Here is a 12,712-nt window from a genome sequence, read left to right as displayed (position 1 = left end):
GCTGTTTCAGTTTCTCTCTGTTTTACTGAACCAGCTCAAGTTTTTCTACCAGAGCTTTCACCCAGAAAGGAGCACCGAGACCAAAACCCCCAAAAACAAACCAGTTATAAAGCGTTAAACACAGATTACTGCGACTGCTGCTAAAGCCACAAGTGTCTCACAACTACAAAGGACCAGTGCAGCCCCACGACTCTGGCCTCTGCATTTACACCCAGACACATTTTACTGATGTCAGTCAGTCCAGGTTTGATCCTCAGCTCTGCTCGTCTCGAGAAACCAGAGTCTCCCTGAAGCAGTTTCACCTTTGCCACACATCCAGGAGAATGAAAACACGGCGCAGGATATAAAATATCTCTGCAGGGATGGAGAGGGGGGTGAAGGAGGTGAAGAATCGTCCCTCTGTGTGCTCAGTTCCCATTTACTGCCTTTATTTATCTGCTGTGTTGCAGCAGAGGGGCTGGACGTATGGAGGAGGAGGAGGGGGGAGGAGGGGGAGGAGGAGGAGGAGAGGGGTGGATTGCATGTTTTCCTCTCCAGCTCAGCCACTCTGTCTCCAGGCCGCCAGGGGGGGAAGAGGAGGAGGAGGGAGGCGAGGCAGACAGAGGAGAGCGCTGGAGATGTGAAACCTGATCTCCTTCCCTCCTTCCCTACCTCCTCCCTCCCTCCCTCCTCCACCACTGCCACCTCGCCAGAGCCTCCGAGACTCCCTGAGTAATTCGATCCTCAGCCTCTGAGACTGGAAACACAGTCCAAGAGAGGGAGAGGTGGAGGAGGGAAGAAAAGAAGAAATGGAGGAGAAAAAAGGGGAGAGAGGGATAGAAATAGAGCAGAGGAAAGAGAGAGATCCCCAAGCTCAGCCTCCAAGACTGGAAACACTCCCAGGAGAGAGAAAACTGAGAGGAGGCAGGCCGAGCAGGGGAGGGAGAAACTGAAAAGAGGAATGGAGAGAAGGGAAGAAAGGAAGAGAGGAAAAAAAAACAGATGGAAAAAGAGCAGAGAAAAAAAGACTGGTTCAAAACCCAGTAAATGACTGGACCGTGTACGGTCAGTGTGCAAACTGAGGACGTAGCTGAGAACTGTTGTGTAACCACCGTAAACAACTACCGTCAATGGAAAGAAGCTACAGCTCGAAATGAGTGCGTTACATCTCCAGGTGACGTAACGCACTAATTATCATGCTGATGTCGTCATGGCGTCGTATTGTCATCGTGCCTGGTTTCAGCTGGTCTCAGATCAGTTCTCTCCTCCTCTCTGTGCTCACAGATACACTCACTGAATTCAGCTGAATTCACAGTGAAGCTGTTCTCGTTCCTGTTTCCGTGTCAGACTAATGAACACGTATGAAGCAGAGACTCGGCCCATCGAGTACATGTTAACTCTACATGTTAACCTGCAGTCACTTCAACACACCTCCGACCTGCTGCTGCTAAAAAACCAGTTACAGACGACGACGTGCTGCGATTTTTCAGGTGTATCTACCTGTAAAATGATCAGTCAGAGGCTCGTTCACGTCCATGTCAGCTGCTGTGTGGTCGCCTGAATGAGACACAGAGAGGCGTGTCCGTGGACGGAAAGCCCGGCCTCGCGCTCTCGTCTGCAGACAGCAGCCAAGCTTTGTCCACACAGTTCACAGGTTTGTCACTGGGTGTTTTCTAAAGTCTGTAAATCCAGGGACAAACTTGGCAACGCCTCTGACGACATTATACAATCTGCTCCCACCAACTCATTTTAAAAGAACAACGGCCAATGAGGAAACTCCAACACTCAGCCAGCGACCAATGGTGTAACTGTCAGTCAGTGACAGACATTTGTGTTTACAGGACTGGACCTGCTGCTGTTGTCCAGCCGAACAAAGACAGCAGAAACACTCAGAACAGAAAGACAGATCTGTGCTGCTGAACTACTCTAACTACTGATATTCAAATAAATGAACCACAAGTTTGAATCTCACAGAAACAGCTTTTTAAATCAAATTAAAAATATATTTACTCTGTTGACCTGTTACCACCGTTGATCAGAAAACTACGTGGCCATGCTGAGAGCTGCTCACAGTAAACCAACCTTCCCACTGTGGGGTTTTCTCAGGAGCTTATGCCTGAATAACCTGGATGAAATCACTACCATGATACATACAGCTTTAACTGGACTTTTCCTGGATGCTGGTCTGGTCCCAGTACACAGCTCAGGACTAAGAACAGATCTCTAGTATAGACAAAGTGACACCACAGACTAATCACTGATGGATACACAACCAGTGGACGAGAGATAGAGGGACGGGGAGATAACGTGGCGTCTGTGTCCTCAGTAAAAGTGACAGATGGACGATGGGCAGGAAAAAAAAAGCACAGTGAGTCGTCTTTTAACCTTTGTCCGTCCCTGCAGACACATTTCATTTTTAACGTGTCAGTGATAAATACTTGTTGGACCCTCTTAAAGGAGTAAGGTCTGTGGAATGAGTCCAACTGTATCTGTGTCATTTGCAGGATCAATAAATAATGTAAATTACCAATAAATAGGAATTTGAAAGTTATGTTTTGAGCATTGAGTCCAGCTGTTGTCACTTCTCATGCTTCCTGGTTCTCAGCTGCTTTTCTTTCACCAATATAAAAGCAAATGGAAAGTTTGTTGATTAAAACAAGACATATGAAGACACCATCTGCTATAATATATTCTATATATACTAATATTCATGTGTCGTAGGAAAAGACTCGTCTGCTGGAGACAGGGCGTCCTGCAGTTTTTATTTTGTCTCCAACATAAACTTCTGTCTTTCGCCCTCGTCTGTTGTTGTGGCCTGACAGTCGGTCGGTCCGTTATTTCAGTAACACAGATCCTGGGCTCAGCTGTGGAATGTACAGCTGTCTGGCATATGGATAATACTAGATCTTAATTTCTAACACCCCCTCCCCCTCTCCCTCAAGGGGAGGCAGGAGGGGAGGCAGGGGGGAGGAGGAGGCCTGCAAAGGTAGAGGAGTAGAATTGAAGGTACAAAACTTCAACTACGATTCTCAGATTTATCACTATTATTATTATTATATCATTAATACATGAAGAAGCAGGATGTCCTCCTCCCCTCAGCCTGTACTTTTTATTACTGATCTCTGATTGGACTACAGAGCAGTGCTGCAGGAATAAACTGAAGCCTTTTTGTCACACTATTGTCAGGTCTTTGTTTGGCAAAGGGACACGTTAAGAACAACAATCTCTCATATGAAGCTGTCAGAAAACTCTGTCAGAGCGTGCGATGGGCTGGTTCTTAAACCCCCTCCCTCCACACCTTACAGACGTCTGTCATTTTAGCACGACATTCCCTCGCTGTGTTACTGTCCCTCTGTGAAAGTACACACTTCACCTTTAATTTAGTGCAAAAACGCCTGTAACTTTGGAAGATGATCAACTGTCACTGCTGAAGCTTCGTATTAACCGACTGTGGATTCTGGTCGCCATCTTTTCCATCAGCATCGACGAGCAAAAGCTGTTGCGACACCGACATGAGCACCTGAGTATGGTTTTCCTTCCCTTTACATCATCGTATTACAACCAGCTCATTTAGCAAAACCACATCAGTGAGCGCACAGGTCTGTTCAACAAGCCCACGTGTGAAGGTCAGCTGCTTTGCCTTTAAAAATAATGAACATTTATTTAAACAGTCATTGAAATAGTTGCAGGTTAACTTTGTGCCAGTCGTTCCTGCTGTACTTTTATTTACTCCTGGGTATTTTTATTTAGAACAAAGCTGTCAGATAAACGTAGGAGTAATTAGTACAATATTTCTTCGTAGTGTAGTAGAACTATAACGTGGCATGAAAAAAAAGAGTCAAGTAAAGTACAAGCACCTCAGATTTGTACAGTGGCTGAGTATAAGTACTTAGACTCATTCCACCGCTGTACACGATTAATCCTTTCAGCATCAGGTAGTGACAGAGCACAGAGAGCTTCCAGATTCATTCAGACCACCAAAACAACTGTGCTGTTAAAAATACGACTCTGTTTACTACCAGCACACAAACACACCAGCTCCACAAACAACTTCCTGTTTAGACCCGGGACCCACTCAGCCCAGCTTACTGACTGTGCAGTGATCTCCATCCTCATCGCCTTTAACATCAATACCAACAGAAACTGAGCTTTTCCAACACTGGGGTCACGCTGGTACAGCTGTTCATTCACAGCAGCAAACATTCAAAACTCAAAAAGAAAAAGTGAAACGTCTGACCCTTAAACAACTGACATTACAACCACAATCTGAGCCCCCCCCCCAAAAAAACACAAGATTACATGATGCTATCAATCTTTAACTGATTGAACTGGTCTGTTACAACATGGACTAACAGTTCACAACAACTAAATTCAATGCTTAATGTCACCTGATGTTGTTAAAGACTTGTTTATGTTAATAATCTTTATTTTAAAAATACAGAGCGAAATACCCAGTTATTCATTAGAATATAATTCACTCATCATCAGTATGAAACTGAGAAACCAGCAACCTCTCACATGTCTGTAACTGAAACCAGGGAAAAACAGTTTTAGATGAATGATGATGATGCATCAGCTAAAAATGTTTGGGCTGTGCTGGAGTGAAGGCTGAAAGTGTAATCGAATGATTTAAAAATAATCCATAGATTACTAAATAATAACAAAGGATCACTAATGTGTGAGAAAAGAAATTTTAAACATAAATCCAAACTGTGTCCAGCTGGTTATTTTAGCACTGAACAACTCTGTTTATCACATTTAGACAAGTGTGCTTAAAATAAGCAATAATACCAATACAACAGTGTAGAAATGAGTCCTGCACTGAAAATGATGCTCAAGTAAAAGTGTGTAAATATAATCTGAAAAATTTACTATTAAAGCAAAACTACTCCGTACAGAGAAATGGACCCTGTGTGTTATAATCTTGTATTATTGGGTTACTGATACTCACACATTCAGGTAAAAAAAAGGAGTTTACTGTTGAAGTTGAAGCTAATTTTTAACAAAACAGTTGCAGATTAAATTTCTGTCAATTAAATGATTATTGAAGCTGAACTTGTATTTACTGTCTGGTCGTTTGTTTGTTTTTTTAATAATAATAAAGAATCTTATTTCTTAATCCATGTGTTTTGTATTTATAAATCGTACCCTGTGAAGTAACTAAAGCTTTCAGGTAAATGTAGTGAAGTAAAAAGTTCAGTACTTCTCTGTAGGTACGCAGAAGCAAAGAGCTGCATGAAAAGAAAACACTGAGGTACAAGAAAGTACAGTACATGAGTATGTATGTACTTCATTCTCCCACTGGTGACTGAAAAAGGTTGTGACACTGGTTACAAAAGAAAAGTGAAAATAATAATTATCTGTAACTTTTACCGGTTAAAAACAAAAGATTTAAAGTTGTTAAAGTTTGTTTCCACGCAAAGTTAGCAGACGATGCTAACTACCTCCCTCAACAAACAATAACATCTAACTTATCACGGGTTTAATGAGGGAAACGACTAAGTTCACGAAATAATAGAAATGAAACATCTTTTTTTTTTACAGACCTTTCAACTAAACACGTTTCTTTCTTTGAGCATGATGAACTCTCACGCTGTACCTGTAAAAGCTAACCAAACGTTAGCACCGAGAAACACTGCTAACCTTCACTTTAAACGTTAGCTAGCACGCTTCGTATACATTAAGTACGAACATGTGACTATTGATTTTTTAAAAATGTGATCGAAATCGTTATGTTTTGATTGAAATGTGCACGTTATCGTGTTACGCTCAAGTTTTACTGTAATTACAGGCGAGTTGTGTAAACTATGCAGCAAAGTTAGCTAACAGAGGAATGTGGCTAACGACCGTTCAACAGCAAATATCTTCACAAAACTGCACATAAATGTTCCCCGGTAAACAACTACAGTGTTAATTAAAGTATCTGTGACCGCCGACAACGTGTTTGAGTAAATGTTGTCATTCTAACAGGTAAAAACAGCCAAAGTTGGCGCTGCAGCAAAGGTGGAACAAACTTTTTTTTCCACGACAGCAGCCAGAAGGATGCGTCTATCCCCTGGCGTCAACACACGCACACATACGCAAAAAAAATCTGTTCGCCGAATTCCCGATTGTTTTTGCTAATTTATTTCCACTTCCCAAACACACACTCTGTTCCGTAAGCTAAAAACACACACACTGATTTAATAATAACAATAAGGTTAAATAACAAATGCAACGTCTATTTTAAAGGCGACAAATCATAAACACGAAAAAGAGCGCTCGCTCCAGCACATAGACGAAGACCAAAAGTGAGGCTCAGAGCCGCAGGCTGGGAGTGAAGTTTGGGATCGATCCTGCCTTACCTCTCTTTCCTCCGTATTTCTTCACTTTCTCCCGTGGACGTGGCGCTCCTTTCGACGCTATTTCATCGCAGTAGTTCCAGTCCAAATTCCCACTGGGATAACAGGACATAAAGTGTAATTTCCGGGCGTTTTTGTGTAATATCTTCGGCGTCTGGCTCCTCGGATCCCCGCTCGGCGGCTCTGCGGTTCGGGCTGTTTGATGGTGGAGGAGAGCAAATACCAGCCTCACAAAGATCGTCTGTGACTGCAGCGATGGATCACCCGTGACTCAAAATGAATCCCCGAAGTTACCGTCGGTAGGGGTGGTGCCTTTTTTTTTTGTTTGTTTTGCTTGTTGTTGCTGAAATGTCAGGCAACATAAACAGGAACTGAATTTGTTGAACAAATCCGATGTAATTTTCACAGCTGCTATTGTTGATTAATTGTTTCAAACTGAAGAAAATAATGTCTAACTGTTTGTAGTCTGAAAGCTGAGCTGACGTTTACAAACCACCAGTAAAAACCAGTATTTCAGATGAGTGTTTATGATCATCGGTAAACGATCACAGGGATGTTATTCCTCTGTTTAACACTGTCACTGAACCGCAGCTGAACAAAGAAGCAACACTGAAAAATACAAGTTTTTTTTAATTAGAAATTAGAGTTGCTCATCAGTTACATTTAGATTTTTAGATTTTTTTTATGTGTGCGCTGTTACAGCAGCCTCCAACATAAATCTGCTGATGGAACCAGTGAAGTGGTAGAATTACAGAATTAGAGCTCAATCATTTTGAACGATGACTGGTTTGTTTTTTTGGTCTCCCAACGCGGAGGCAGAGTGAGAGCTCTCCTATTTTTCCTACTCTGTGCTTCCAATCACAGCCGCACTGTTCGTCCTGCAGAGAAACCTGAAGGCTTTTATTTTGAAGTCAAATCTAAACGCGACTCAGGCGCCCTCTGGTGTTGGTTGAGGGAACATCATGTCTACTAAGTTTAATACTACTACCACTACTGTCAGTAATAATAATAATAATAGTAACAACAATTATGATAATAACCATGAAAATTAGTCATGACAGTTTAAAGTAAATCTGACTGATGAGTGTGGGTGTGACAGGAAGTTGTGACAAACAGTCATTTTGAAACTGACATTAAACTCATGACATTTCTCTGAGTGTCCGATCGGTGTCAGTTACAGAAAACTGGTGACAAACAATCCCAAAAACCTAAAATAAGAAGTGAAAGGGGAACTTTGTGTAAATGTGGATGATGCAAACTAACACAGGAGGGAAGGCGTGTCAGGAGATCTGATAAAAGTGAACTGTCATTTTGTGTAAACAACATTCATACTGCTGCTGGAAACGTGGCCTCTGTTCCTACAGTCCACAGTCTGAGTGAAATTCAGCGACAGTAACAGTGACAGGTGTGAAACTGTAGTTTGTAGGATTGTATTTATAAATATATATAAACTTCCCAGTTACAGTGTCGACTGCATTTTTCTGAGTCTATGTATATATGCAGGTAAAAGTGTTTGTGTATACGTGTGTGTCTTAATAAATGTATAATAAATATGCAAACAAATAAACAAAATCCCATCAGCTGAACTCAAAGGTTCCTGCAGGAAACAGTAAAGTATCAGAAACAGACAAATTTTAAAGTGTTTGAAATGAAGTTTATTCAACCTGCAACTCAAACGTTCTTCAGATGTTTAAAACCTGTTAATCACGTGTAATAAAGCAGCCGAACGTCTTAATGTCACTTCAGCTTCCTTTCTTCAGTCACCGTGTGTCATCAGGGACGATCCACCTCCAGCTCAGTGACACCAAAACCAGTTCAAACACTCTCAGTAAGGTGAAGCGGTGGCGTTAGCACGTCGCTCTTTTCACGACGCGGAGACACAAACACAAACTAATACTGACGTGGCCTCGTTCGACATGCTGTGACAAACTGTGACACACTGTTCTGCACGCACACGTTCACTCTCTGAAAAACACACAACCTGTAGAAAATATTAAAGTAAAAACTGTACACGTCAGACAGAAGCAGAGCACAGAGCAGCGTCAGGCACAGCACGCTGCAGGGAGACGCACCAGGACGCTTCACGTCTCCCCACACAAACTGTCAGTCTTTTAAGTTCATCTGAAAACTTCCTCTGCTCTACATGAGCGAGTCCAAGGCTCTGTTCACACTGCAGACCAGTAAAACCAGTTTGTGTTTACGCTGCCTGATACAAGTCAGCTGGTTCAAACGTTTTCATTTACTTTGTTTTCTCCATCATTCATTCATTCTTTACCAGTGCACCTGGAACAAACCAGCAAAGGATCTGAACTGGGCCGTGCTGCGTTCGGCAGCTGGTGTAGGTGCAGTTCCTCTAATGGCCACCAGGTGCTGACTGCCTTGTGTTTTTCTGGGATGCGATCTCATGGAGTGAGGTGTGAACAGATCCATGAAGTGGCTTTGCAGTGAAACTACCACTGTAATAAACATTCAAGCTCCGACAGTTCCGAACATTTACAGTGTAATTACAGAAACATCCATCCACAGCAACACTCAGGACGAACCCTGGGACATTCAGGACACGAACACGGATCAAAGAGCTAAGACTGTGACGAGCACTGAACGCAGCAGTGACCATACATCAGCTTCCAAATAAATATCACACAGTTAAAACTGTCAATAAACATGAAAGTCAAGGTTACTGGTTGCATTGTATGCCTACTGTACGTGAAGTCAAAGAGGGATTAGTAGCTACGCTCCACATCAGACACCCATGACACTCTGCAGCGGCCTCACCTGAGCGGGTTCACCTGGAACAACAACTGCAAACACACTGAAATCCTGTGTCAGAGCAGGAAGTGAGTCCAGACGTTCTGTGCTTCATGTTTCTGTATTCGTCTCCACCGAGGTGAAATGTGGCCGTTTCACCTGTGGAGTCTCAGGTGTGGCCGGTTTGGATTCATGTTTTGTAATTTAACAGTGACACATTTTCAAAATGTGCACAGAACATTTTGAACGAATCACGTCTGAGTCACGTCTGAGGACATGAATCTCTTACTTCACACAGGAAACTGCTCGCTGAAGCTACGACGTAGCTCTGAAACCTTCTGGACATTTCCACTGCTCTGATATCACCTGGAGGCATTTCCCCTCCCAGAGTTTCTAACGTTTAACAGCAGAAAATATCAGAAACTCACTCAGCTCTGAACTTAAGGATCATCCTAACACTCAGAACAACACAAAACCTCAAAGCGAAGCCTGTGATACCGGAGGAACAGTGACGATTGGTGGATTCGCTCACGGAGGTGAAGTAAAGCTCAGAGTTCACCTCCTCCTCCCTGTGCTGGTTTGTGTGACGGGACTTTTGTGTCCCCGCAGACAAAGAAATGTGTTTATTGTCTTACTGAGAGTTAGATGTTCAGACTGATCCCACACTGCAGTCGGTTAGCTTAGCTTAGCATAAAGACAGAAGGGAAACAACTAGCCTGTCAGCCCTCTCATCCAACTCTGGTCAAACTCTGACTTTAAGAACTGAAGCTCGGTGACTGGTCAGTCGGTTCAGGTTAGCAGAGACATCGCCGTCAGTGGATCTGCTCTCAGAGGAGACAAAGTATCGAGAATAAACCGAACGCTCACTGTCCACATCCAGGAATATCAGAGCCTTAAATCCCCTCGGCTTTCAACAGGAACTCCATGTAAACTGAGCTGACACGTCAACTATCATCTCAGCTGCGTCGCAGCATCCAAGTTTCTAAAACATGATCTGCTGGAGTCTGAACTGGGAGACAGTCTGAGACAGGACTCAGAGCTACCAACCATTACAGGTGACTACATGGACAGATTCCACTGCACCTGGACTCGTTCTTCATGTGTGAGCACAGGTGAACCAGCTGGAAAGAGGCCGGTGAGAAGTGTCACCTGCTTCTGTTTCCTCAGACGTCCGTCTTCCATTCACTGCCACTCTTCTAACAGCAGGTCAGTCTCAGCTCAGGTAAGGCTTCTTCAGGTGCTGCTCAGTTCACTGTCACACAGCTGCAGACCACCACCTCACTGCCAGAGTCCGAGTACACAACAAACAAGCCCCTTCATGTTTCACTGCTCTGGTTTCTGTTTCTGTTCAGTCTGTGGTTTCACATCGTCCTGACGAACATGAACAAACATTCCTTCTGTTTAAACGTGATAAAAAAGAGTCAAAGAGTCAAAACAGGCACAATATGAGGAAAAGTCCAGGACGTGATGAAAAGATGAGGAAAAACTTCAGCTGAGCAGATTAAAGTTCTGAGTGTGCCGCCGCAATAATCATAGACTTTTTCTGTTTCATTACTGATCAATTTGTAAATGGATCAATTAAAAAAAGATCAAGAAATTCATTTACAATTTGATTAACAAAGTATAAAAATAATTCAATTAAATTTGTCCAAAGTGATGTGAAAATTATTATTATTATATTATTTTACGTTATGTTCTATTATTAATTTAGTTACACTGAAAAAGTCTAATGAATGATTTCATTTGGCAAACTCCAGACTCACAGGCGCCCCCTGTCTGAACCGAGCTGCACCGCTGTCACTTCGACCACGATAAAAAAAAAACATGATCAGAATAAAACAAAGTCTGAGCTGGATGAACGAGTGAAAACATCATGACCCTGTTTCTGAAGCAGAATCATCAGGCAGCGTCGTTTTAAATGTTAACATTAATATTAATGCACAAAAAAAAGAAAGTCTCAAACCAAAGTGTATTTTTCTTAAAGAGTGTTTACACACATCTGTGTCAAAAGTTGTCGCCTTGTGTTCGACGCTGTGGTCGGTGGCTTCGCCCCCGCCGAGCCGAGGCAGCGGATCCACGGGTGTTGGCGGGTCTACACGTTGATGGCGTGAGCGTGCTTCTTGCACAGAGGTTTGTCCTTCTTGGAGTAGAAAGGCTGCCCCTCCAGGTTCACATGGCAAACCTGCAGGTACAACACACAGAGACCTTTGAGGTCAGAGGACTGAACGGAGGAATCACAAAACCTGGACAAATAAAACCTGGATCGGCGCCATCAGAGGTCAGGGGTCAGAGGTCAGAGGGTTAAACAGACTCTCCGACTGTTCGCCCGCTTCTCGGTTTGAATGGCGTCTGATTCGGGTTCTTACCGCACAGACGAAGCAGGTGTCGTGCCAGGTGTGACCCAGAGCCTCGATGAACTTATCACCAGCTTCAACTGGGAAGTCACAGCCGTGACACTTAGTGCTGAAGAGTGCAATATAATCTGAGAGACACAGAGACAGAGACAGAGACAGAGACAGAGACAGACACAGAGTGAAGTTAGAGTTCATTCTCACTGCTTACAGACAAACCTGTGAACGGACCTGGATCCACCGAACCACTGAAGGTTCTGGATTTAACGAGCGCCATCGTACCTTTCTCACAGTAAGGCTCTCCGTCCTCCATGTGGAAGAGGCTGTTCCCGAAGGCTTTGCCGCAGGCTGCGCACACGAAGCAGGTGGTGTGCCACGTCTGCCGCAGAGCGTGCATCACTTCCTGCAGGACACAACACACGTCTGCGTTAAAACGACAGTCAGGCGCCCGTACGAAGATCTGAACGGTTTAACTGTTCGTCCTGTGTAAATGACCAGAGACAAAACCCAGAGGACAGACACATCCTCACATTCATCTGCAGATAAAACAGCCCCGGCTGATCCAATCAGAGCAGAGCAGAGGAACAGCAGACAGGCAGACAGACAGGAAGACGGGAAGACAGGCAGACAGGCAGACAGACATGAAGACGGGAAGACAGGCAGACAGACATGAAGACGGAAAGACAGGCAGACAGACAGGCAGACAGACAGACAGACAGACAGGCAGACAGGCAGGAAGACGGGAAGACAGGCAGACAGGCAGACAGACAGGAAGACGGGAAGACAGGCAGACAGGCAGACAGACATGAAGACGGGAAGACAGGCAGACAGGCAGACAGACATGAAGACGGAAAGACAGGCAGACAGACAGGCAGACAGACAGACAGACAGACAGGCAGACAGGCAGGAAGACGGGAAGACAGGCAGACAGGCAGACAGACAGGAAGACGGGAAGACAGGCAGACAGGCAGACAGACAGGCAGACAGACAGGAAGACGGGAAGACAGGCAGACAGGCAGACAGACATGAAGACGGGAAGACAGGCAGACAGACAGGCAGACAGACAGACAGACAGACAGGCAGACAGGCAGGAAGACAGGCAGACAGACAGGCAGACAGACAGGAAGACGGGAAGACAGGCAGACAGGCAGACAGACAGGCAGACAGACAGACAGACAGACAGGCAGGAAGACAGGCAGGCAGACAGACAGGCAGACAGACAGGCAGACAGACAGGCAGGCAGACAGGCAGGAAGACAGGCAGACAGACAGACAGACAGACAGGCAGACAGAC

At 44.2% G+C, this 12,712-nt stretch overlaps 2 protein-coding genes across 5 annotated transcripts in view; both read right to left on the bottom strand.

Annotated features, from left to right (window-relative positions):
• The window catches only part of bmpr1aa (bone morphogenetic protein receptor, type IAa), a 37,840-nt gene extending 31,325 nt beyond the window's left edge, over positions 1 to 6,515 (bottom strand). The window contains exon 1 of the mRNA XM_041049255.1: positions 6,324 to 6,515. The gene's annotated coding sequence lies outside the window, so the exon portion shown is untranslated. The remainder of the gene's footprint in view (positions 1 to 6,323) is intronic.
• Positions 6,516 to 7,952: 1,437 nt separating this feature from the next.
• LOC121189547 (LIM domain-binding protein 3-like) overlaps positions 7,953 to 12,712 on the bottom strand; it is a 32,378-nt gene continuing 27,618 nt past the window's right edge. For all 4 annotated transcript variants that reach the window (XM_041049769.1, XM_041049768.1, XM_041049770.1 and 1 more), the window contains 3 exons: positions 11,702 to 11,822; positions 11,435 to 11,550; positions 7,953 to 11,250 (listed from right to left, as the gene is read on the bottom strand). In XM_041049769.1, the coding sequence (XP_040905703.1) occupies positions 11,161 to 11,250; positions 11,435 to 11,550; positions 11,702 to 11,822 (327 nt within the window). In that variant the 3' untranslated portion in view covers positions 7,953 to 11,160. The remainder of the gene's footprint in view (positions 11,251 to 11,434; positions 11,551 to 11,701; positions 11,823 to 12,712) is intronic.

Source organism: Toxotes jaculatrix, chromosome 11, assembly GCF_017976425.1.
Source record: "Toxotes jaculatrix isolate fToxJac2 chromosome 11, fToxJac2.pri, whole genome shotgun sequence".
NCBI classification, from domain to species: Eukaryota; Metazoa; Chordata; class Actinopteri; family Toxotidae; genus Toxotes; species Toxotes jaculatrix.
This window is presented reverse-complemented; position numbering and strand designations above follow the sequence as displayed.